We start from the raw sequence: 27,340 nt of genomic DNA on the forward strand, positions 1-27,340 counted from the left end.
CGTTACATAACCATTTAAATAATGAAGTATAGTATTATTATACCACATACACTAACCAGATTTGCTATTTATATCATATGGATATTATTAGTTGATCAGTTCAGTTGCATCATCTCAATATGAAGCTTTGTTGACAAATATAACAGCAGCAACAACCCCCATGTCCTCCCCACTGCCTGCTGGCCACCCTCTACACAACTTATGTTTCTGTTACAAAAGAGATTGGTTCTGTGAATCTTCCTATATTCCATAAAGGTCGAGAAAGAATTGTTTGCTCATTTATATGCCACAGAGAGAAGTTCCTGAAATGATCTTTTCCTAATTGCAAGAAAGTCGTTAAGTCTACTTGAGGTGTACGAATGAGACCCTCTCTTTTCAGAATATTTTATCCCAAAACTTTACCCTATCACTCCTAGTGGACCCACAACTTCTGCATAGCTCTTTGTGCAGGAATTCCCCCTTCTTGTAAAAGATTCAGGGCTTTCTACAGTCGAATGGGCTCTATTGTGATCCTACTGTACCTTTAAACATATTGTGTACTGTGTTGCTTCTGCCTTGTTCACAAAAGGGCCAGATCAGGCTCCTTTCACTGTTTCCAATTGTTCTTATTGGCTTGAGGTACAAATCAGCTGGTCAATCCCTCTATCTGTGCTGCATATTCCGCGGACGGTTATATGATTGTCAGTCGACAACACAGCATCATCAGTATTTCCTTGCTGACCTTCCTCCAATGATTATTAACCAGTCACTTGTTGTAGTACCACAGTAATTGACGTTGCATGAAATGTGCAGTGTTTAGCAGGATGTAGAAACTACAGGTTGTAAAAACCCTATGGATTTCAAGTGGGATGTTCAAAGTGCAACAGAAGAAAATGAATTATTCTCTGCAAAGTTTTCCTGAAGAAAAACATTTAGCAAGTGTTGAATAGGACTATGTGTATGCCTTTATTGTCACTCTCATGTGCTTGCTTCTTATTCATTGGCTTATTACCTTCCTCTTCTTGTGCTTGTCCCTTCTTGTGCTTGTCCCTTCTAGAGAATAGCCTCTTTCGCCTCCTTTCGATTGGGTGACTTTTACTCCCTCACTGCTCACCTTTAGGGAACTACTTTTCTTCTTTTTAGTTCAGCTTATGAGAGAGCATGTGTTTTCTAGTTCTTTCCCTTGTGTTCTTCTTCCATATTTCTGCCAGTCCTTTGTCTTTAAAAAGAAAAGTGCTTTTATTAATGTTTTAATTTAGTGATCCATCTCAGATCATTAAATAGTAAAAGAAATAGCCTCCAGTTGCCCTTGCGAGATGATGCATATACATCATCATACATGTGAGTGTCTACAACATGAGGTGGTCAGTCATCATGCCTTTGTTTATTTTTTCCTTTTACGCTCAGCTGCGCAGGATCAGCAAAAAATGCTTTTGGTGATGGTGTGCAGAATCGTCAAAAGGAATCAGCAGTGCCAATAGGTCCCAAAGGCTAGACCTATTGGCTTTGGCAATGCTTGTTGTAGAGTGCTGCTGTGGACGCGCAGACGTGATGTTAGTAGTGAGTGGAAGAAGAGGTGGCAACATTTGTTGAGCTCACTATCCTGCACGAGTAGCAGTTTGCTGCTGGTGTCAAGATGTGCGGATTGGAGACTGTTAGATCCTTACTATGAACAAATTGAGATTTGTGTTATCAGTCACAAAAGATTGTCGTCTACTTTAATTATATTTGTCCTGGAATGCACTACGTCTGCGCCTGTTTTGATCCTCTGCCGAGCAACTACCAGCACCTGCTTCGCATTACTGGAGCACCCAATGTTCAGGTTTGATCAATGTATTGTACAAAAGGTTTTTCAGTCACTGAATTTAATGAAAATGGTTAAAACATGTCTGTCGCTTAACTGTGGTAAAGAAAAGATGGATGTAGTGAAAACTGGTTTAGAGGCAGCACTTTCAAGGCATTCTTTGCCTCAAAGGCAGAACAACACCTGCTCCCACTGTTGTAGAACACTAAGAACCATACAAAGATCTATAGAAGTGCAGCTGGTAATAACGGGGATGCTTACGAGAGCGAAGACTGAGTTGCCTATGATGTCACTCAGAGCCCCCATGTGAAAACATCTTTGTTATTTACTTTTACCCTTCTACAAGTTTATGTTATTTCTGGCCATCCCAAATCAACTGCACTGCATTTCAACGGCTATGCACTGGTAGGGGAGTCATGGCGTAGTCATACACAACATGGCCTCCCCTGCTTCAGCCCCCTGCCCAATCTACACCTTATGTCCTACCAACCACCCAAACAATCCCTGGCCTGGTATGATGCAATCATTTCACAACATCCTCAGCATTACCTTCTACTCCACCTCCCAAATAATAAAAAACAACCCGGTGCCCTGCTGCCTGCTTTCATTACTCTCTGCATGAACCATCCCCGACCACCCAATGTATTTTAAACCCGGTGTTCTGCCGCTCTTCTTCACCCAATTCTTAATTTGGGCTGGTGGACACCAATGGCACTTACTCTAGGGGGCTAAGACTCTTTGACAATCCCTGACATGTTGCTATCCTTTCACACCACTTACAGCATTACCTCCCACCCACCCCACAAATACTAACGCAAGACCTGGTTCCCTGCTGCTGACTCTCGCTAGTCACTGCATCAACAATCATCTAAGACCTAAAACTGAAAACATCTGGTGTTCGGACACTTTTCTTCACCCATTACTTAATTTATGCCGGTGGCCACCACTGGAACACAATTTAGGGGACCAGGACTCTTTAGGTCCCTCGTGCAGATGGCAGGCCGAGTGGCGATCTAAAACGTCCTGCTCTAGGTACCCCACTGGCCTGTTGGCGTTAGTCTCCAGCTCACTTGATTCCATGGGTGGCACCTGCTTTGGGTGTCATTTAGAATTTTTGGGATTGAAACTCCAGCTTTGGAGCGGGACTCCAAGATCATGGTTTGTCAACGCGGCCAATCTAGGAGGGTCAAAAGGGGTTGCCATAAGGGGTCAACTGTATCAAGGGCTACTTAGTTAGAGAATGGCTTCACACCTGTTGACCCTTACTCTGTCTTTAGTATAGGTACAATCTCAGGTAAATGTCAATGGCCTCTAGACACCGGGGTTCTTATGAAATATTTGCAATATACTTTTAATTTCCAAAGGTTTTCACGGAACCCGTTGACCGCTGGACTCCACCAATCCATGTCCTCCCCAGGGGCTGATCACTAGTGTTTTTTTCACTTTAAATTGGCAGTGTAAGCTAAGCGGGGCCGACAGCAGCCCCCGGCATGATTATGGAAGTACATGGCTGTATGTATTTACAGATTGCACGACTTCTGCGCTTTCCAAAGACCTCAACCTTCTGCCCCTCCTGGAGCCAGTGTCTGGATCTCGTTCAGTATTGTTTACAAAGGGCCCTCTTAGGCATCCGTTGAAGAAAGGGGAGGAGCATGCATCAGCCTGCTTTACCATCTCTATGCAGTGCTACGCTTATACAGGCAAGGATAGTGTGCAAAATGCTTGTCAGTTCTCTTACAAAGGACAAAGGGGGAGAGTAAGAAAGGAGCAAAGGTCGGATAGGGGATGGCAAAGGATTAACACAAAGCGTTGAGTCTCTTCTAGTGTGAAATACACGTTATATATTGCCATGTGACCGCCATACATTGGTTGGGATGGCGTTACCTCTGTTCCTTTGGCATTATAACCTTTTGAGGTTGCACGCTGCTTCGTGTTGTGTTTCTTTCCTTTGTAGATTTTCCAGTTCAGAGGAGGTGGCCGAAGATAGCCGGGCGGGCACAGGCACAGCAGCGTGGTGATTGGAATGAGTACCAATGTGCCAGGCAGCGTTATAAAAGTAAGGTCTGAGGGATGTTGAGGTCTGACCATATATAAGTGCGTTTCACCAGATGGAGTGGCTAGTAGAAGGAACTCCACTGAGACACTTTTCATCCTGAGACGCTCATCTGACCTATTGGTTAATCCCAGCTCGAGCACCGAAGTCAAAGTTCGGTTTTTGGCCACTGCACGTAATTGTCCTATGTCTAAAATAAAAAATATGTTTCCAATGTCATTTAATGGTAAATACGTGAAGTTCAGTTTCATTGTGCAGTGCAGTTGTGCATCTCCATTGATAAACTCATTTTTGTGTTGCCTCCCTGTTAATGTACATCACTCCCTTGCAAAGTTTGCGGTATACAAATAACAATATATAAAAAGAGGGACACAGATGTCATATAGGAATATGTACAGAACCTAGCATGATAGATGAGTGGGTTAAACACAAAATAGAAACCCACGTATCACAAGATTGGATCCCGTCTGAGATCGGTCAGTCTTTAATGCTTTCAAGGGAAGTCCTTAGAGTTTGCTCCATAACAGGTGCTGAGGTAGTGTGAAGTGAAGCAGTGTCAGGCAAAGTGTCTGTATGAATGGTATTTCTGGTTGGCTAGGGTGTGCGCCTTAGCCTGGCAGAAACCACCACTCTAGTCAGGGCAAGGGAGTTACATGCTGAAGATAACCCCTGCTCACCCCCTTGGTAGCTTGGAAGAGCAGTCAGGCTTATCCTAGAGGCAATGTGTAAAGTGTTTGCGTAACACATTCACACAGCAGCGACACACTAGGCACACCACAAAAGAAACTCCACACAGGTTATATAAAAATAGCCTTTGTATTATCTATAAAACACATTAGAACACAGTCACATATAATACACTGTGCCACTGGCACTAGTCATGACTTCACAGGGATTATATAAATCACTTGGCCAATTGGGCCTTTGTCATAATCACCTAAATCACAGTTAGGTAGGGCAACCAGTAACTACTGGTAAGGGTGCACTTAGCACAACCCATTAGGCATAAACCTCATAGCGGTACTCAGCATAGCACATTATGCATACATATAATCCTCAGCAGTACCTCCTAGCGAGCACCTGCAGAGGGCACACAGTTGTAACCCTCACTGGCAATGTGATACCACACGTAAGCAGCAGGCCTTAGGCATAAAACCTCATCACTGTGAATACTCATGTATGAGACAACATTAGATCAGTGCGCAATTCACCCAAATTGCCAGTGAACACATTACCATCACATCACTGTACCTGTGGTGCAAAATCCTGGCAATATAACATCCAAAAGCTGCTCACATCAGGGCAGAGCATCTAGGAAAGACCTGCATCGCCTGACCAGGAGTGCAGAACAACAGTAAGAGCAACCTCTGAGCTCCTTTGACAGTACCTGGTGTCCTTCCCATAGGTTTCTGGGCCAAGTGCCCGCCTGCTAACTGGGAATGAGGCAATTCACCTGACCCCCAGCATGAGGCTTTCCACTCAGCCTCCAACGCCTCCAGGTCACAGGCGTAACAAAACTTGAGGGGGCCACCCTGCAAGGCATGTGGAGGGGCCCCCTCTGGGCTCAATCAGGATCTCTGCAGCCAGAGTGCTGTGTCCCACGTCAAGCTCCTGAAGCGGAGTCGCCTGTGCCGACCCTGCAGCACAGGAGGCGCGCTGGACACGCCGGTCAACCAGCCTCCACCACAGGAAGCCGGTGAATAGCCGAGAGGAGCGCCGTGCTCTCTCTCAACTCTCCGTTTTCGTTTTCTGGCAACACACGGGACTCTCTGCTTCTTCGAGTAAAGCCCCGCCCACAACCAGGCAACAGCCGCCTGGCTTCTGGCAGCTTCATCCTTCCCTTACGGCGCGGACACACTGAACCCGAAGTACGTGGGGGTTTGATCCCCCTCCTTGGGCTTAGGAAGGGAGGTGAAGAGTGCCCACCCTGTGCTTCTGGTGACGGGGGCACTGTAGAAAGGAAGCACTCCACGTGCTCCTCTACAGAAGGAGCTCACACTTGGGCAACCAACCTGAAAACCTCAAAATCTAAAGGGCTCCCCACATGCTGAGATGAATTCACCCAGAGCCAGCCATATAGCCCTAGGGATGATTGGGGGCCCCAAACAGGGGGGCAGGCTCAGGCCAGCACACCTGCAAAGTCCAGATGGCGGTCCACTGACAGCACATCAATCCCCCTGGTCCCATGCAGTGTCTTCCAGTACTTATAGTGAATAAAGTCTTTGTTCTCTGCTGGCACAGGGCTCCCAGCCCAGTTCAAACCAGTTCTGGGGGTTGGGGACACTTAAAAATATCCTTACAGTGCACAACGCTCCCCATGGAAAGTGTAAGCCTTGGTTCCAGACACACCACAGGGGGACAGAGCCATCATTGTGGAAGGCAGGCACAGCCCTATTCAGGTGCAGGTGCTACTCCTCCCACCACTCCAAATGGAGATCAGGCCTATTCAGTCTAGTGCTGACTCATCCAGACTTTCTGGAGCCACTACACATCCCCAGCCCCTGTCACTCCAAAGCCAGAGAGTCAATACACATCCTAGCAGAAAACGAAATACACATAGCACACAGAAATACCTACTTCTAAAATTGGCATTTCTAAAATAGCAATAATAAATCCGCAACTAACATGGATTGGAGTATGTTCCGCGAGAAAACTGTTTATGTGGCCCGTCGATGCCCTAGGAAGTGGTCCCGGTTATGGGGGCCATGGAATCATTAGAGAGGTGACATCTGTACCCCACCACTGCAACCAACCTTTGATGACATGAACTCTCCTTGATTTGTCTCACTGAATGTGATGTGTTATATTGTAACCAAAATTCCATGTGCCTGTTTGAACTGTCTGCAGGAATATACTATGCTTTATTTCCTGCTGGGAGTCGATGATTGTTAATAAAAAGATTTTAAAAATAAATAAAATAAATCCGCAAACACCAATGCGCAGAATTTATCACCCCTATTCCAAACATACCGAACTTGATAACGTTAACCCTCTCATGTCAGGAATTACCACTGAAGCACATATCAGCAAATCCCCAATGCATCCCTTTGAGAGGGCAGCCTCACGGTATTGAGAAACCAAATAGGCTGTTTGTCACTACACGGACATGCCACACAGTTAAGGTACATGTCCTACCTTTTACCTACACCGCACTCTGGTCATAGGGCTCGCTAGGCCCTACCTTAGGGGTGACTGATATGTAGTAAAAGAGGAGCCACAGACGTGGCTACTACTTGATGTGACACGTCACAGCAGCAGTAAACTGTAAACTGCGTACTCAGGCCCTGCAGTGGCAGAGGCCTGAGACTGGTTGGAAAGGCTACTTTGGTGGGTCACGCAAGCAGCGCTGCAAGCCCACCAGTAGCATTTAATTTACTGGCCCTGGGTATATGAGATACCATGGTACAAGGGACTGGCAGATAAATTAAATATGCCAGTCAGGCGTAGGCCAATCTTACCAAGTTTGCCATAGAGAGCACATGCACTTTAGCACTGAACAGCATTGATAAGGTACCCAGAGTCAGAAAACCACCAACAACAGGTTAGAAAAAATACAGGAGGAAGGCACAAAGTTCTGGAATGACTGTGCAAAAAGGGCCAAGCCCAACAGTGTCGCTCTGCGGGGCTGCTGTATGTGCATTATGACCAGAGAAAGGGTTGTGTGCCTGGGCACCAGAGTTGATCAAGCACTCATGCAGAGTACTGGTCTCACTCCTCAGAATGCGAGCCCACAATACCATCTCACTGAGAAGATAAACACTTTGGGGCAGATTTACAAGCACCTTGCGTCACTTTTGCGCCACCGTTGCATAACTTTTTATGACGCAGCGGCGGCGTAAACAATGCGTCACGTTGTAAAGCCCTGTGTCACATTATACCTGCATCAGGTATAATGTATGCAGGGTAGGAAAGCCTCATAGAAGTGACGCAGTGAAAACTACAAGATTTCACTGCGCCACTTCTTGAACGTCACTGCGTCAAAACCTTACGCCTGCTTGGAGCAGGCGTAAGGAGTTTCGCAGCACAATGAGTATCGGCCTTCCCATAAATTGGTGGAGTTGCGTCGTGCTCGTGACAATACTCCAGCACTGCGTTATTTTTGCGCCAACAGATGCATCAGAATTTCTGACGCAGCTGCCAATCCTTGTGCCATGGTGCGCCGTCTTGTAAATAGCAAGGGTTTTGCATGCAGGTGCAGGGAAACTGACGCATCTCTGCTCTAATGCAGAGATGCGTCAGTTTCTTGTAAATCTGCCCCTTTATATTTGTATGAGAAATAGAAATCTATAGCAAATCCAAAGATGTAATAAACAGCTTACCTGTTGGAGTAGTAAGGCATATGACTAGTCTAAAAGGGCAGAAAATCAATCTGTGTGTCTGTGGTATCATTTCCACTGAGACAAGCTTGGCATTGAGTTAACTCCAGCTTTAAAGACCTTTCAAACAGAGGCATTGGACAAAGGATTTTTTAAAATCAAATTTAAGTGAAAAGTATGGTGTAAAATGCACTATTTGCATCACTTTATCATAACTTTTTCAGGGTGAGTAAACCCGGCCCCACCTTTTCTTGAGAAAGACAATCTGGCTAACTTTGCTAGCAGCAGTTTATGTCTGGTGTTACACCTGATTTGGCTGGTGGTGACAGGCAGTGGAAGTGAGCGTCACCACTGATGGAAGTGGGGGTTGCCAGTGGTAGAAATATGTGTCCTGTGCCTAAGAAAAATATTGGGCATTGTTTATTTTAAAGAAAACGTTTTCCAAACTGAGCTCTGGCCACCCTTCCCTGTCTTTAATTCTTCCACGGACCCAAATGTAAAACAAACAATACTTGGCCTCCTGCCACCCTCCCCAGATATCATCCTCCTAAACTTCCACCAACGCTCTAGGCACCTGCTCTTCTCACTCGCCCTCGCACCCTCCTCCGCTACCATCGCAACCGCAGCAGTTGCCGCTCCTGCTCCTACAGCACTGGCAAGACCTGGAACAACCTTCCCCTCCAGCTCCGTACACCTCATTGCCGACAGACTTCCAGAAGAGACTCAAGACCTGGCTCTTCGACAGAGACACATCGGCCAGATACCCCTAAGGTTGACAGTGCTGTGCTTTACAAATGCTGATTGCTTGATTGATCCCCTCCCTGGCTTGAAGCTGTGCTCGGTGCTCTCCATATAAGATCTGGGCCAGTGCTACACTGACAGGGTATCCTAGTGCCATGCCAACATGGCCAGGAGTTTCTTTATGATGTAGCCACAGAGTGAATATCCTGGTTTAAAATCTAGTGTTCACAGGAATGGCTTGCTACGACAGTGCTGTTCAGATGACTTCACAGTTCATGTAGGAGGTTTTGAGAGATGTAAGTGCCAGACTGACCGTATTAATGTAGACACGCAGGGTTACTGGAAGCTATTGTGAGGAGCTCTGCTTCCCCAATATATGATCCCTTTATGTATTTGGCCACAGGTTAGGCAATCTGCAGCATTATAAACCACCTAGTAGCAGAACCATGAATGCCTTTGTTATTATTATTTTATTCGATCAAAAATATGATCATTCACATCATTAAAAAAATACATCAAGATAAAACAGTTAATATTACATTTAAACGGTGTTAAAAATATCCATTAAAAACAAGGTTATAGATCCTATAAAAGCACAATAAGCAGAATCAATCATAGAAACAGGATGAGCTGAAAAGGCACAACAATGTTCGAGGACTGGTTAACAAATTTTGGCCTCTTCCACCAGGCAAATAGCAAGAATCTCGTAATAGCAAACACTAGCCAACTTGTAGTATCAGATTTCAAAATGCGTGTGGCTTCCGAGGGACACCTAATAGAAAGCATACGGCAGACAGGAGCTATCCAGGTTCTTCTAAAATCAACATAGGAGGAATAGCAAAAGAGAAAGTGCTCTAGTGTCTCGGGAGCAGTGTGGCAAGAAGGGCACAGTAAATTAACCGACACATTTCCCCAGCTACTTCTCCTTGTATTTAAAGGAATGGTTCCGTATCTAAGTTGGGTATACAGTGCTCGTGCCTGTGGTGGCTCGATATCATCCAGAAAAGACTCGAAGCCAAAGCTTCCTTTAACATTTAAGAACCTCACAGTTAAAGTGCCATGTGCAAAGCGTTCAATACTTTCCGAGACCAGCAGTCCCCAGTACCTTTTTTTAACAAGGGGGACCATAGATTTAGTAATGGTCCCAGGTTCCTCCCAGAGCTGCCCCAACCCTATTTTAAAAAACTAGGCCTTGATCTTGTTGAACCACTTGATTCGACTTGTATGCTTGTGCAGGGCAATCAACACGACCATGGCTTCGTTCAGCGGGACCTTGGTGTTACTTGTCCAAATCCTTAACCAAAATAAAAGAGCCCTGAGAATGGCAAAATGTTCAATAGGTTTTAGGCCAAGGTCTAGTCTTAGCGGCAGGAGTGGTGTGTTCACTGGCAGGTTCATGATGGCTCTAATATATTTATTTTCAGTAAGGGAGTAAGGGTTAGATCCGTGGGATTTTCCAACCCTCATAGCTCGGCCCCATATAGAGCCGCTCCTAGACCTCTTGCCCTATGCAGTTCTAGGATAGGTGAAATGGGCCGGTAGGGGGAGGCCCTAGCCCTGCGTACTAAGGCACAACCTACATGCCGGAGGGTCAAAGTGCTCTTTACCAGCTGTGGATTCCATGCCAGCCTATCGCTAATGCGAACTCCCAGGTAATCAAAGGACTTTACTTGCTCCAAAACTTGCGTGCCCAGCGCGGGTTTGCCCTTGCTAGATTTATAGGGATTGAAGGACATATATTTGGTTTTGGAGCAGTTTATTTCTAAGCCCTTTTCTTTACAGACTTTAGCAAATTTATTTAAGAGGTTTTGGATTCCTTGAGGTGTTCTAGCAATAAGCAGTGTGTCGTCTGCAAAGAGCAGACATGGCACTACACTGCCTGCCAATTTCTGGGGTTCACCACCACAGTTACAGAGTTCACCAATTAGACCATTAATATAGAGGGTAAATAATGTCGGGGCAAGGACACAACCTTGGCGCAGACCTTTGCGGACCAGTATGTTATTGGTCAGGCTGCCATCAAAATTCCACCTAACCTTAGCGTAGGTGTCGTGGTGTAGCCGAATCAGGATTCTAAGTATATAAGGTGATAGTCCTAATTCGCTCAACGCTAGTCAAATTTGGGACCGGTCTATAGAGTCAAAGGCCGTTTTTAAGTCCACAAACACCACATATAAATGACCTCCTCTGATGGTAACTTCCTTCCATATTAACAGAAGGAATCTGAAGACTTGGTCAGTGGTGCTTGGGGAGGCCCTAAATCCTGCCTGTAAGTCAGATAAAACATTATTTTCCTCAATCCAGTTGTGGATTCTGGACAAAATGATTTTGCAGAAGGTTTTTGGGGAACGTCTATTAAGCTGATGGGCCTATAATTACAAGGTGACCCTTTGTCACCCTTTTTATGGATAGGAATAATTTTGGCGCCCGCCAGTTTTCCGAAATGTGTCCTCCAAGCAAGATGGTATTAAAAACTTTTTGGAGCAGGGGGCCCCATATAATGGGTTCGGCTTTAAACAGGTCACCCAGGAGCTTATCTAAGCCCGGGGCTTTCCCACTCTGCAGTGAATTTATGGCCAAGATGGTTTTGTCTACTGTTATATTATCTCCGTCAGATATATCAAAATCCTGAGGGTTCATATAAATGCCTGGGTCGTAAAGGATCCCCAGGCCTGCAAATAGATCCCCAAAATATTCCTCCCACACATGGGGATGGAGGTGGAAATCTGTTTCCGTTTCTAGGTTTGGTGACCCCTTCGACAGAAGGTGCCAAAAGAGTTGTCTGTTCTTAAGTTTCGCAGCATCTAAGAGCATGCTCCACTTTTCGAACTCCCAGTCCCTTTTTGCCTTATTTTGTGCCAATTTATATGACTTTCTGCAGCTTTTTACATCTATAGGAGACTTCCATTTTACTGTGTCAAATAAGTCATCCCTGGCTTTTTTACAGGCTTCAATAAACCAAGGGGCTGTTTTCCGCTTTGGTCTAGTACAATGTTTGTAAAAAAGAGGTCTTATATTTGAGATTAATTTTAAAAAAGTGGTCATGACAACTTCTGGCCCTGTGATAGGGGTACTCGGGTCTATTAGTGTCTGCTCCACCTCTGTGTATATTTTGGGGAGTGCAGTTGGATCAGCTAGAACAAGGGGCCACTTAACTCTTCTATTGTTGTTTGTAGTAATGACCGGAATACTCTCACTCCTGAGGAGACCATACAATGATGCTAGACCAGTCAACGTGAGAGACAGAGCGTTATGATCGCTGTCTTCCCAGATTAAAATAGACATGCCTTTAACACTAGACCAAAGATCGAGATCGACAAGAATATAGTCGATCCGAGTCTTAGAGGCCCCCCGCTTAAATGTATGACACGCTCCTTTATCGGAGTGTGTCCGGCCATTACAGGCTCTGACCCCATATGCAATAGTGAGTGACAAAACTTGTTGTCCCACTCTAGTGCATTTCTTGATAGGTGGTATCTGAAGTTTAGCAATCCCCCCGGCCATGTTCTCATCTGAAATAAGATCCTGTATGTAATCAACCGGTTCAAAATTTGTATTAAAGTCTCTGGCGATTATCAGTCGATGACTCCCCGGGGCAGAGTCAAGATAATTAGTCAGAGTTGCTATTGTCCCTGAAGGTCTATGGGGGCTAATCGTCCGGTTATAGGTGTTAAAAGTCTAACTTGCACATTCTCCTTGCCCAGTGTTAGTTCTAGCCCAAGTATTTAATCTGAGTCAAGATTTAAAACCTTGATTTTACATGCCAGCGAGTTTTTGACCCAGATTATAAGGCCACCTGCTGGACGACCAGCTGCCGACTGTTTAGCTTCAATACTATATGTGGTAAAGCCTACCCTATGGACACGTCCAACTGCCCATGTTTCCTGCAAAAGACAAAATTGATACCCATCCATTAACTTACACCAATCAGGGTCAATTATCTTGGTCTTTATACCGGCTACATTCCAGGATAAGATTTTCAAATCCTGGGAATTGACTAAGGATTCCTGTGTGAGCCCAATGGTTTTGATGACCCCCCCCCATGTACTTGTTGGGAATGGAGATGAATACTATTTGTTGCAGGTTCACTTAAACCAGGATCACTGTTGGTGCATGGCAAGGAAATGGCAACGGACTGCATAGCAGACATAGCCTCTGCAGGGAATGAGGGTGCTCTAGATAGTCAATCTTGAGGATCTAGAGTACTCAGGGGATGATACCGGTTTCTAGTTTCCAAAGGGGGGGCTCCTGGTGTATGGGAGTTGTTACATTGGCCGTATCATTGACCAGGGTGTTCCTCTCACTATTTTCAAAGTGCCTATAAAAGAAGCTATGTGGCAAAACGGCGATCACTTTGTCCAGCCTCTGGTTATTTAAGTAAGACCCCCGTCCCAGCAGCCGACTAGCAATAATTGGGGATCTGCAGTTTATTACAATGCAGTCTCTAGGAAATGACTTGCGTAGCGGGCCCACCACCTGACTCGTCTCAAAAATAAAATATCTTGGTAGTCTGAGTTAAGAAAATTTGTATTCTGTTGAAGCTAATAGCAGGTTTTATTCTTTAATTGAGACTGTGATTCAATTAGATTTTCCTGCAGTGTGGGAACATTGGTGAGAATGGCTACATAGGTACAGCACATTGGTGGGGGATGTAGGGCACTCTATTGTCACGAATAATTGGACCATTTTTGTGGGACAGTAATGGGGATGTTAATTGGTTTGTGCATACATCGTTCCCAGTAATAACTGTGGATGATGGACCAGGCTTGATTTTACTTGAGAGTATGCGTATATTTGCCACTTGGCTAGTGCTAGCAGACCCTAGGTACTTCTGTTCTACTGCGTTAGCTGGTTTTCTAGGGACTGCATTATCCACAGGACAGGGTGGTTGAGTGTTGCGTCTGGCTAATGACCCCACAGTTTGGTTTAGAGTCCCCCTTTGAGCGGAACCTCCATCCAGTGAATTCAGTTTTGCCCCTGAAGTTAAAATCCCTAACCGTAGTATGCATAAGTGTCACAGTAGACTCCAATTTATCTAATCTAGCTAAAATTGGTGATACATTTCTAGAAATCATCTCTTCTATCAGGGATATTAACGCCACAGTAATTTGCTGAGGAATAGCTACTGGCTGAGTTGGTGATGACAAGTTAGTGCCATTCGGGGTAGCTGGTCCTTGTAAGGGTGATGCCGGAGCTTCTGGGCAAGTAACCTGAGACTGTCTCTTTGACCTAGTCGGTGTGCACCTTGTGGGCCCCGTATGTTTTCCTTTTTTCTTCCTTTTTCCAGCCGTATCTTGTACTGGCAATGTTAGAGGTTTTGTGCAGGGCTGCTTAGCGGGAAATGGAGATGGAGCCACAAAGTTACTCATGGCTGGGGAATTGGTTTGGCTAAGCTCACTCATTTGAACGACCGGGGCATCCATCGAGTCTGGGTCGGTAACCAGACCAACCGGGCCTCCTCCCACTGATAACCGCCTTTCGGCAACCTCAATCTCCTTATCAATAGCCTTTGGCGCTCGCAATAGAAAGCAGTCAAGTGTGGAGTAAGGCATGGATCTTGGTGTGGCCACCTTCCCCCCCTGCGTTTTCAGATTTGCCGGCATAGCACTTAAAATAAGTGTATATGAAAGACGTGCTAACTAATACAGGAGGAGGCCGAAGAAGTAAACAGGTAGATATCCAAAGTCCAGGGTCCTAGAGACCTGGCCCCGCCCCGCCTCTTCCTGCCGCTGACGGGCGCAGACAGACCCGCCCTTAGCCCGGTCGCGGCCCGGGCGCGCCAACGTGCATCCCGCGCTGCGGGAGCCCGCTCTCCTCTTTAAGTGCCTCTGGGCGCTGGCAGGATGACGGTGGCGGCAATGGCCGCAGGGGGGATGGGACAGGTAGTCCCAGGCTCCTCTACCCCCAGAGTCTTGCAGGCAATAGGTGACAGGCGCGGAGTAAGACGGGCTTCCCGCGCTGCGGGAGCCCGCTCTCCTCTTTAAGCGCCTCCGGGCTCTGGCAGGATGACGGTGGCGGCGATGGCCGCAGAGGGTATGGGACAGGTAGTCCCGGGCTCCTCTACCCTCAGAGTCTTGCAGGCAACAGGTGACAGGCGCGGCAGTAATGCCTTTGTTAATCTGGGAGATCTTACTTCCCGCTGAATAATTTCTAGGCCCAATTTAATAATGAGGCGGTGGGTTTTAGTGGCAATAGCAGACCAAATATTTTTTAACACAGGCCATGCATTATGGGTTTTCTAGCTGCTGCGGCCCGTGCAGGAAAGAGCAGTGGGCCCGGGTGGGGGTGGGGAGGGAGGATGTGGTGGGTGGATTTGACAGATGATGACGAGGGAAAAGTCAGTCGAAATCCCCCGCCACACGGCCCCACCGTCTTACCTGCACGGGCCGTGCTGTTTCCTAAATGGGAGAATAGGGGGAACCTTCACTCGGAGAGGGAGTGGAGTCTCGATTTTGGCTCATAGTGAAAAAGCAGTTGTCCAACACATAAACCTGGAAATAGTTAGTGTTGTTCAGATGGGGATGGCTGTTGAGAATTGGCTTCTGTTGGAGGTGTGCCGACATCTTTAAATAATTAGAGAAACCTTCATGCAATAGCAACACATCAAAAACTCCAACCATTATTCATTTGCACAAGAGGAACAAACTGAACATTAAGTGAAATACAGATTACTTACTGTGCGAAAAGTAGGCTTCACTGGCTGCACACTTGCCTTCTGTTCTGCCAAATTAGAAAGTCATCGTCAATTAGTTTACACACAGTAACCTAATTATTTTTAACAAAAAATGAATAGAATGTTCAGTTCCACACACACCAACAGACAGTGGCGTAACGAAACCTGAGGGGGCCCCCTGCAAAGTACATGGAGGGGGCCCCCCACCCACCGCCCACCACTTAGCCCCACCGCCCAAAAATCTGGTACATTTTGAATTGAAACCTTTAATTAAATGCCTCTATATTCACATACTCAAAGTTCGAATAAGAAAGTAAGAAACACTTTTAACATATAAGCTACGCCATTTGCAACATTATTGTCAAGAGCAGATTATTTACCTGAGACAGGAATCAGAGCAATACCAAGGAGTGATCCTATTGTTTGAGGAACTGCCTATCGCTGAAGAACAACTACATAGGGTCTGAATTAGAATTGACATTGATGGTAAATGGCTTGAAACTCTGAAAGACAAACCCAAATCTGCCATTTAACAGACTCGACTGACAAAATACATGAGCGCTACACAGGATATAACCCAGTATCCTGCCAGCTCCAAGAGAAATAAATGAATATGTGATGTTACAACGCGATCAAAATGATTGCGGTATGTTACATCGCAGTTTTTACAACGGCAGTTGTTACAACGACTTGTGCTGGAGGGCGCTGGACTTAGGAATAGTATGATTTACTATTCCAACACCAGTCTACGTACAGTAGGGAAGGTGATGGAATCGTAAATCATACTATTCCTTAGGTTAGAGCGCCATCCAGCGCAAGTCGTTGTAACACATTGCGTTGTAATACCCGTGATGTAAAGGCATTGCGATGCAATGCCCGCGTGGTAATGGATGTCTCCCAAAATAAACTGGTGTGAATTATCTGCATGCCACACACTTGCGTCTGTCTGGGATTTTGTATGATATTAACCACTCTATAGTATTTAAAGTGAACTGAGGCTGCAATTTCAATAGCTACCATCAGGGCTTTAGTAGTAAGCAGGGCATAAACAGGCTGGCACACAAGGCTGAGGATGAAAACTGCTTGGATGCTTCAGAACATTGATGCAGATGTGTGTCTGTATTTATCATTTCTGTATTGTAAACAAAGCTAATTGCACAATTTCAAGTGCACATTGATAGACAAGTGCAAACAACGCCATCAATAAAGCATCATGTAGGATAAAAACAAACCATATTAGCAGGTACCTAATGACAGAATCTATACTAACTGTAGCTGGTGAAGCAAAGGGAAAAGTGCAAATACTTTCAAAGTGCATATTAAAAGAATCAGCAATCCAGCAATATACAAAACTCAAGCATATTTTGTAAAGCAATCCCCCTTTCTTCTTGCATCACGGTGAAAACACTTTCAAAGTACGTGATGTAAACAAATCCAGCAGTGTGCAGAAATGAAGCCAGGTTGGTCAAACAATCCTCCCTTTGGTTTGTGTATGAAGCCGCAAATATTTCAAAGTGACTGATCAAACAATAACAAGCACAGCAGCATACACAAATCAAATCTAACCAGTTTAATCAGACTATGGCCCTTTGGTTTGTGAATGAAGGCGCAAATATTTCATAATGACTTTTTAAACAATAACAAGTACAGCAGGCAGCAGCAAACAAAACTCTAACCAGTTTAGTCAACCAATGCCCCTTTGGTTTGTGCATGAAGGTGCAGATATTTCAAAGTCACTGTTAAAACAATAATAAGTACAGCAGGCAGCAGCATATAAAAATCCCTGTACTGTACCCTTCCATGGCACACACACATCTAGCGAGAGTCACTGCTACTGCGCAGCACTGAACATCTACCTGAAGTAGGCCAAGGGTGAGTCAGCACATAGCAGTGGAACTTTAAAGTGAGTGAGCCTGTTGGGCTCACTCCAGTGACAGGGTAAAAACTATCTGTTCACTACTACTGATCACTACACAGTATGCTGCCACCACCGCGGTTGTGCTGCTTAACACCTGGCGAAGGCTGTAGCCTTCCACCACTATTAGGATAGCACTTTGGGTGCCCCTCCTGGTCCAACAAGACCGCATACCGTGAGACAGACCTGTGTCATGGCGTACCCACATGATCTGTGCTCACCTATGAGAAAAAAATCAGCATTAGGGATCCAGACAACAGTACAGTAGAGCCATCAGGGCAGGAGTACACATCTTTAGACATGCAGAGGAATAGATAGATAGATAGATAGATAGATAGATAGATAGATAGATAGATAGATAGATAGATAGATAGATAGATAGATAGATAGATAGATAGATAGATAGATAGATAGATAGATAGATAGATAGATTCTTTAAGGGGGCAAAAGTCATTTGTATGCAATTATGAAGGCATTTCAAGCCAGGATCAAAATCATGATTGTAGGCTTTGAAAACCTCTCTGAAACCATTTAGGGTAGGCAAATAGCTTGTTACTCTTCTCTTCAAGCCTGAAGGGAGGCATGGTACCATAAATTGAGGTAACACTTCATCCCCTCTTACTTTGTCTATTTTGAGTTCCTGCTAAAAAAAGAGCCACAGTAGGAAAGCACTAATATTTCTCTTCAAGATTAAAATATTTAGCAATGTCTTCTGAAAGCTAAAGTGGTATTTCTCACTATGGTTATAAAAGCAGAATATGCAGCAGTCATGGGTCGTCGGGTAGGCACTCAGGGTAGGCCAGTTCAAGGTGTCCCCAAAACTGGTGCAGAGAAAATTAACGAGTTTAAATGAAAGGAAACATTAAGCTCCCTCACAGGTGGTCTGGATTGAGATGTCAGGATACTATCCAGCCAGAAAGAGCGATTCCAGACAGTATATCCAGACCTGAGTCCTGCTGTTCTGAGTGTTGGCCTCTAGAATGTGAATTAACACGTGAACTGGGAATTACCTGGACCAAAACGGCATCTGGAGCCTCCCTTCTGTGGACAAATCTGCTTCGATTCACCATCAGCTATTAGGAGGTGAAAAATGAGTGCAGGACCAGGTCAGCCTTTGTAGGGTGGGCAGGGCTTTAGGTGGTATTAGAGGCAATGGGTTCTGATGGTGTAAGAGGGCACCAGAGAATGGGGTGTATTCTTGGGACTGAATTCCAGAAGTAAGCCAAGAGTTTTCCTGGTTTATTAATGAAACTTGGAAGTAAGCCTGGAGTACTGCAAGGATACATCATACCTACCCATAGCAAACCTTTTGTGAATCACGCCATATGTGAGTTGAGCTCCATGAGCCAATTCACAAACGATTTGCTGTGAGTAGGTGAGACTTACACATATAGAACTCCTATCTTACTTATGAATTGTAGAATTAAGGAAGACTGTTCCTAACTTACTCCTGCCTTCGCCACAGAATTCAAGCATTAGCCAGGAGTACTACAAAATTAAGTCATAGCAAAAACCTTTGGAGATTGTGGCCTGTATCTTTCCCTTTGCAATGTCATTACACATAGAAAAACTCTGCAAAAGGTAAACTCGCAGACACATTTTTCATCCTGGCTAGCCTTGTTGAAAGTGAAAAAATATATTGTTATGCAGTAGAAATTATCACACTATGCAGAGACAAACTTTGTGGGTTTGCAATGGGAAACTTTGCAAGCTTCGCAAATGGAAATAATTGGGCACTATGTAAATCTTTGCAAGTTAAAAACAGCACCCTTCTACAATCTAACCCTTAAACCTGTTGTGCATCAAATGTCCTCTTTTGGCTGACACTATTACCCTACTCATTCCTTTTTTGTATGTTTTGTAAAATCAATATTAATGCACTCAGAAATGAGAAAAATCAATGGCATGAGTGTCCCAAACATACTTTCAATGCACATTAACTAATTTAACTTAAATAAAAAGAGTCAGTACATACAAAAATAAAGTAAAATGAAACTGAAAGCTACAACTGAGCACAAAAAAGAAACACTGCACGGTCAAGCATTCCCTAAAGAATACACTCTCTCGATATTCAGAATTTGTATGCATCAAATCTTAAAGGACCTTTAGTACGCCTCATATAATCCAACCTATTGGAAGACGCTTACATTTTTTTCCAAGCAAAGGTTACCTGACCATTTCATGCTGTTCACAGTGCAGCCAAAATGACCCCGATGAATGGACGATTACCCAGCCACTAAGGAAAACAACAGCGCGCAATAAACATCTGGAAATTTCCATAGCACTGTCCATCTTTGCCTTTGGCAACACCTAGATCAAGCCTGGATTTCGAGCCAACATTTACCAAGGCAGTTGATAGGTCTTAAAGGACAATCTTTCTGTGTAGGGTTAGTTAAAGGTTCAAATTGTTTTCTATTCAACATGTAAATAGGGGGTTGCTTTCAGTGAGCGCAAGGTGCCACGCGGAGATGCATGCCGGACTGACATGATGCTTGCATTATGAATGGGTTCAAACTGGAATGGCATGGGGAGCAAAAATACGATGGATTTAGGCCCAGATCTCTGTACTGGGGTGAATGTATGACATTGTTCTGCATTCTGTCCATCAATTGTTCTTTTGCATTTGTCACCCCGAGTGGGAAGGGTATGCCCAGACGTGGGTCCCGTGCTCTCCATGCCACTGGAATCAAGCTATCCTGGCTGAAGAGGGGTGAATCCCCGAAACCGGTCCTAAGATGCTTGTTTCCAGTCCAGGGAGGACCTGGCTTGGCAGTTCGGTCTGGACTGTTCCCATGAGGCACAGGGTCAAGACTGATTTGCATATGGCTGGGTTCAAACTGGAATGGCATGGTGAGCAAAAAAACGATGGATTTAGGCCCAGATCTATGTACTGGGGTGAATGTATGACATCGTTCTGCATTCTGTCCATCAACTGTTGTTTTTGCACATGCATTATGAATGAAGCACTAACGAGTGTAGCTCTATATTCCGGCATTTTTCAAAAATACATATTGTGTCAAATTGTGTAATAGAACACGATTCTCTACACGGGTCTCTCACTGCAAAACATTAGATCAGCTGCACTATAAACCTTTCTTTCCAAAGATGTAGATAGAACAGGCCTCGGTGTGCTCATGTGAGACATGTTTTGCCGCAGATGCACCTTACGGGAAAGAGCTCAGTCAGCCTCTCGCACAAACCAGCTGAGCTACTTCAGTTTTTGTAGCTTTAAAGTGACCATCGTCTTTTCATACTTTGTTTTAGACAGTAGTATCAATAGTCCCAAAATGCAACATCATGTAGGTTAATAAGTTAGAACTGTAACAAGGTGTTACACAGGATAAAGAGTAATGTAGGAAGTAAACATTAAATAAGAGTCTTTCAGACAAAAAGTTTCAATAGCTCTAAATATGAACAGGAGTCCTCAAGACTTGGGAGAGTGGAGGAGAGAGATAGATAAGAGTAAAATGGTGCAACCGGAGAAAGTGCGGAGGAAAGGGAAAGGGTGAAATGAGTGGAGAGAAAGGAGTAATACAAGAGACAGAGGGTGATGGGTGGAGAGAGACTGTTTTCCCCCGTCTTCATTGCTTGATTTTGCTCGCTATAAAGTGTCACTCATAGTCGTTGAAATATCACTCATAATTCCAATGAAATTATGAAAATGTTACACATAGCAATCTGAAACCTTGGCAGCTATGATTAGATTAAAATGCAGCACTATATTTAGATCATGATTGTAGGACAGTATCGACGCGCAGCAGGACAGAAAGTATAAACCTTCTCTCATGTTTGTTGTGGCACAATAGAAAACTGCTCGGAAAGGCGAAATTAAATACTTGAAAAAAGTTTCACAGAGCACGAAGCAAGTAAATGTGATAAGGATCAGCAAACAAGTGTGAGGCGAGCGGAACCTTAATGAAAAGGAAAAATTGAATACAGAAAAGGAAAAAAACAAAAAACCTTAAGAAGCTGCAGTGTCTAGGATGGGAGGTGTTATGTAAAGGGAGTTCAACCACCTCTGCACCTGTGATTATTCAGTGATCACACGTCAAGGGCGCACTCATTGACTTCCCAATCAGGCCGGATAATTACAGCTGAGTTCGCCACGCGGCAAGCGTATCTACAGTCTGCCTCCTGAAACTGTTATCATGAAATACATACCTGGGAGCGGCTGGCAAGATGTCGAGAGGCCTGCTTCGGTAGTGTCCACGGGAGCAGGCGCAGATGGCTCTTTCTGACGTGCGCAGTTTACTCTGCGCAGTGCGCACATGACCCACACTGCCCCCACCCTGCAGAGCAATGGTTCATGGCGCGCTGGCGGCGCACTAAATGTGAACGTGAGTGCGGAACTATGAGACCAGCCTCTGTCTCTGAGGCGGAGGGCCTGTTTTAAAAATGGCCTGCAGATTGTGCACAGAGCCAGTATTTGCGGTGCATGGGCTGCCGGTCATTATCATGATTAAAATGCTCCTCTGCCTCGAAAACTCTTCCGAGGCGAACCGTGCGAGTTCTATTTATTTGGTCCCAGAGTCAAGTCTTCATTGTGCTGAGGGGGCCCCCTAGACGTGGGGGCCCCACCGCACCGCGGGGGCTGTGGGGGCCTGTGTTACGCCCCTGCCAACAGAAGCAAGCTTCCCTCTCATCACTCTCAGTGTACAAGTGTGGAAACTGTCACTGTGATGGATTTTGTTCAAAGCATGCATTTGAAAGACTTATCTGCCACTGTTCCTGCCTTGCCCTGGTTGGGTTTACTCTAGATAAACTTCTTTTTTTGTCAATTCAGTCCTTTTTTAGGTCTCGCCTGACCCAGCGCATGCTCCAAAAAGTTCTACCAGGCCAGCCTAGAGCTACAGTGCATGTGCGCGGGCGCGCGCGTCGCGCTTTACCGCGATTACTTTCACGGCCGCTTTGATGTTTGATTGCGATCGCGATCACTTTCGCGGCCCCACGGCCGCTTTGATGTTCTGCGTGAGGCTTCAATAGATTGCAGCAGTTAAAACAAGCATTGGCATAGCCAATAGGTCTCGCTTTTGGGACCTTATAAGTGTTTAGTTATGCAACTGTTGCATGGCTAAACACGTATAAGGTCGCAAAGGCGAGACCTATTGGCTATGCCAATGCTTGTTCATTTCTTCTGCTTGTTGATTACTTCCTACACGTTTTCATTTGGATACTCATTCTGACTCAGATTGTACTCCCTCACTGCTGAACTCATTCACTTCTTGCTGTAAACATAATGTTACCGTGAAAATAACCGATGAACAAACAAAGATCAGCTAAAACAATGGTTACAGACTCTAAAAATCTTCCTTGTTTCTGTCATTAAATGCTCCCAGTTTTCCTGTGACGCCTCAGCACTAGGGCACAGCATTGGGGCGCACTCTTCACGGGGCCCACTCCCCGGATCAAAGCAGGCAGGCGTCAAAAACTCAAGGAGACGGCATCCAGGCTCTTTGGCAAAATACAGGAACACAGGTCTGTGGTGCCTCGAGAGAAATATGTCAGGCCAGGGGCCTAGAGTATGAAGGGAAGCGGAACCCTTCATGGCTCGCTTGAGAACTGAAGCAAACCATAAAAAGAAAGGCTTTCACAACCGTTCCATATTGCCCTGTGTAAGCGACCATAAATCTTACTAGCGGCTGTTGAAGGATGAGGGAAGAGGGGTGAGGTTTCCCCTCACTACACTATGAATATTATAGCGGCATTGCTCAAATACAACAGTTAAAACAGCCATTCGTTTTTTAGGTCTTGTCTGAGCCAGCGCTTTAGCGCTGCTCTGGCGAGAGCTATAGAAAGCGGGATTTGGAAGTGCAAACGAGTGCTTTTCAGGCCGCCAACTACAGTGCATGTGCGCCGGGCGCGCGCACCATTTGGCAGCCTGCTGATCACTTTTGCTGCCGCTTTGATGTTCTCAGTGAGCCGCCTGGCCACTAAGAACATCAAAGCGGCCACGAAAGTGCTCACTATATGCCAGCCTTCCCTGTGTTGCTTTAGCACTCACCGACCCCCCCCCCCTTCCATGTTCTTTTGTGTCTGCAGTTACTTTTGAAGCTGGAAGCGCTGTAGTGCCTATGCTTGCTAACGGAGCAGTGCTCTTCCACCCTTAGAATCTTCAACTGTAGTGCCTCTATAAACAAGCATTGGCATAGCCAATAGGTCTCGCTTTTGGGACCTTATAAGTATTTAGTTACGCAACTGTTGCATGGCTAAACACTTATAAGGTCCCAAAAGCGAGACCTATTGGCTATGCCAATGCTTGTTGTAGGTAGTCATCAAGAGACTCATAAACTGCTAAAATACTCTAGGCCCAGGGCAGCATTCAGGGGCACTATCTCTCTGCTGCTGCGGATGCGCGAGGGCTTACACTGCTGCAATGTGTTTCAAGAGATATAGAAATACCGGACGCAGAGCAGGAGGCCAGTGGTATCGGGTCCAGGGTGCCCATCAGCAGAAAAAATGCTCGGCTTTAAATACTGCGTGGAGAGATATAAAAGCCACCAGCCTTCCTGTTCCAGAAAAATTTATGAAATGATGCTATTATAAACCCGTTTTCTGCAATTATGAGCCGCAGTCGTTCCAATATATACCTGAGTGCTGCTAAATAATGTCATGTGCCTGCCAATGATGGTATGACTCTACTAAAGTATGCCAGGGTGCTACTGATATTGTGCTCTATATACCAGCCTACCATTAATGCAACTCATACCAGCCTGGGGCTGCTCACATGTGCCAAGGGTTATAGTTACACGTCTTACAGGTCCTGGACTCAGGTCTGAGACAGCAGCGCTATCGATCCGGTTACAGGCTACGCGGACGCCAGTCTTTGTGTTGCTCCCATATTTAAAGAAGACTTTGCCCTCATTCTACAGCGCATCATCATGTAAAGCATCCTGTTCTCACACCAATTTCCATGTTGTGTGTGTGTGTACAACACACATTTGTATGCACCGTTGCAATGTTAGTTTCCATCTTGTCTCCCACTATAAAGCACAGTTGAATTTCAGGTGCCTAGAGCACCATTGCCAGCCTAGCTCCTGCCTTGGCAGAGCTTGGCAGCCAGGATTGCCATGCCATTTGTCCCCATCTGTAAAGCACTCGTCATGCCAGTTTTCATAATGCTTCATAATGTATGACGCACACTTGCAGTTCAACTTTGAAAATTAGCTCAGCATGTAAAACAATTATTGCGGCAATGTCCGCTCTGCCCCAATCTGTAAAGCGCCATTCCCAGGCACCCTTCTCGTCCGCTCACTTATAGATCCAGTGGCCCTAAGGCTGTGATGGCGGCCTCCTAGGCATCACCGTGTTGGTGCTGCTTGGGTAAGAGTGGAGGTGGGGCTGCTCATTCTTTCCCAATGCCACGTGCACCTTCCACTCATGCCAGACAGAGGTCCCAGGCAGGGCTTGCCACCTTTCCTTGCAGAGTAAAACTGCTTTTATGGTGCATGTCTACGCACACATTGCTGAGGAAACCGCACCGGTTCATGGGCAGCTTGTTATTCTAGATTTTCCGCTCAGTTGCTCTCCAGTTACTCTACGTTGGCTGGGATGAGTGAGGAATCTTGGCTAGTGACCTGAGTCTTGGTGGACAGAAGGCCCCTCTGCCCCGGTCTCTGCTTTCATGGATGTGTTGTCTGAGGGTCCTTCAAGCCAGTCCCACCTGAAAGCAGCCTTCCATCTCCCGGGCCCCCGGGGGCTCTGCCTGTGTCTGACTCTTCAACAGGTGACAGACATATTTACCAATTCTTCCTCCATTGCAGAAATGTGATCCAGCAAATCCCAGTGCAGCAATAGGATGCAGCCAATCTGCATCTCTACAGTGAGATCAGGTCGTTTAACAGGTGACTGACCAGCACTTCACAGGCGCAAGCACATTAACTTATTTTGGTACTACACTAAAAAGCATAGGAATGCAGTCAGAGACCTTTACAAATGATCTATGAAAACAAATTGAAAAGTATTTTCATTTCATTTCATTTTCATTTGTAACTTACACACGCTTTAGAAGTTTACAAAATCTACTTTTTTATAAGATTTAATGTTTTGCACATTTTTAATGTAAATTCACAACTTATTTGAGAAGACATTGGTTTTCTTATGTTATTTCAAAGAATAGAAACTCTGTGCAAGGGACAATTTCTATAAATCTAGGGCTTAGAAAAGCAGAATTCCAAGCTGATTGTGCTTACCTGTCACATGCAAAGATGGTCTCCTCCAAGTGCTGCAAAGAAATCTTGGACAGAAAGAAACCCAGTGCTTCTCCCCTATTCCCTTCTGCTCCACTTAAAAGGGCTGAATTGTTGCTTTGTGAAGTAGGTAAGCACAGCATCCCTGACATATGTCAGAGCCAAAGAAGATACATGAACATCTAAAGGAGCAACCATCTCGCGGGTGCATACATATGCTGCCATATAGATTTTAGAACAGCTTCCTGAAACGTGTAGGTATGCAGCAAACCGTGTTTTATTACAGGACACATTACTGCTCCACTCTGTGTCCGGTTTATTTTCTTATGCATGTGCATTCTTTATTGATTTCATTATTTAGAAGTTTATAACATGCTACATGTTATGGTGGCCACTTCAGCGCACTGAACAGAGAAACATGTCAGTGAGACTTTCTGGGAATGTAAAAGGAATCTGACATTCTTCCGTCCCTTCCACGTAGATGGAGACATTTATTGAAAGACTGTTTGAAAAGTTAAGTTTTTATAACTTTCTTGAAACGGAGGTACCAAGATGTCTTTCAAGGTAACTATGAACACTGTGGTCTTTTGTTGTTATTAAAATAAACATGCATAGTTTCTTTAAAGATCAAAGATATGTTACATGTGAATGAATGAATTTTGGCACTCTTTGTTAGCACCTGCTACCTAGTCGGGTATCACTAGCCAGTCTGCCAAAGCATACACAAAGGTTAACGTAGGATATATATGTAAATATGGAATGGAATGGAATGGAATGAGGATTTGTATAGCGCGTTGGCTACCCAGGGGCGTCCCAGCGCTGCAAAGAGATTGGGTTGAGCCGGAGAGGCTGGAATGAGTGAAGCTGAATGAAGATTTAAACCGAGGTTTTGCTGAAAAGCCAGGTTTTAAGAAGTTTACGGAAGGTGAATAGATTGGGTTCTGATCTGATAGGGAGGGGAAGAGAATTCCAAATCTTGGCTAGGTTGTAAGAGAGCGAGCGGCCTCCACACCTGGCTTTCCTAATGCGTGGTACTGAGGCGAGGTGGGAGGTCGCGGATCTGAGGGGGCGGGAAGGCTGATAGGCTTTCACCAGGGGGGAATTGATGGAAGGGCCTGTTTCCCAGTAGGAGCGGTGTGCAATGCACTTGCTCTTAAATTCGATTCTGGATCTCACCGGGAGTCAGTGGAGGTCCCTCAATCCGGCTCTGACTGAGGTTCGGCGAGAAATATCCAGGAGAATTCTTGCCGCGCAATTTTGAATAACCTGGAGTTTGTTAAGTATAGATTGTGGGGCCCCAAGATATAGGGCGTTTCCACAGTCCAGGCGGGAGAGGATTTATCCTTGAACCATAATCCGTCTTGAATGGAACGGAAGGAGAGGGAGAATCTTACGAAGTAGTCTCATCAGCCCGAAACATGTGGCAGCGAGCTTGGTAGCTTGATGGTTAAAGGTGAGAGTTTGGTCGAGCCAGATGCCTAGGCTCTTGATTTGCTCCTTGGGTTGCGGGGGACTTCCTAAACAGATGGGCCAGATAGGGTAAATGGATTTCGCGATGTTATTTCCAAGGAGCATTACCTCTGTTTTGTCCCCGTTAAGTTTTAAACAGGAGCCAGACATCCTTCCAGGCATTTGTGTAAACTGTGATGAGAGTTGAGGGGAGGGTCTAGTGC

General features: G+C 45.3%; 1 protein-coding gene across 3 annotated transcripts in view; it reads right to left on the reverse strand.

Moving 5' to 3' along the window:
* Positions 1-27,340, reverse strand: part of LOC146860497 (uncharacterized) — a 574,354-nt gene that overhangs the window by 403,952 nt on the left and 143,062 nt on the right. For 2 of the 3 annotated variants that reach the window (XM_085644406.1, XM_085644407.1), the window contains exon 2: positions 15,570-15,613. In XM_085644406.1, the coding sequence (XP_085500532.1) occupies positions 15,570-15,613 (44 nt within the window). The remainder of the gene's footprint in view (positions 1-15,569; positions 15,614-27,340) is intronic. The other variant, XM_085644405.1, reaches the window with a different exon arrangement.

Source organism: Triturus cristatus, chromosome 3_1 (assembly GCF_964204655.1).
Source record: "Triturus cristatus chromosome 3_1, aTriCri1.1, whole genome shotgun sequence".
In the NCBI taxonomy this organism is placed as follows: Eukaryota; Metazoa; Chordata; class Amphibia; order Caudata; family Salamandridae; genus Triturus; species Triturus cristatus.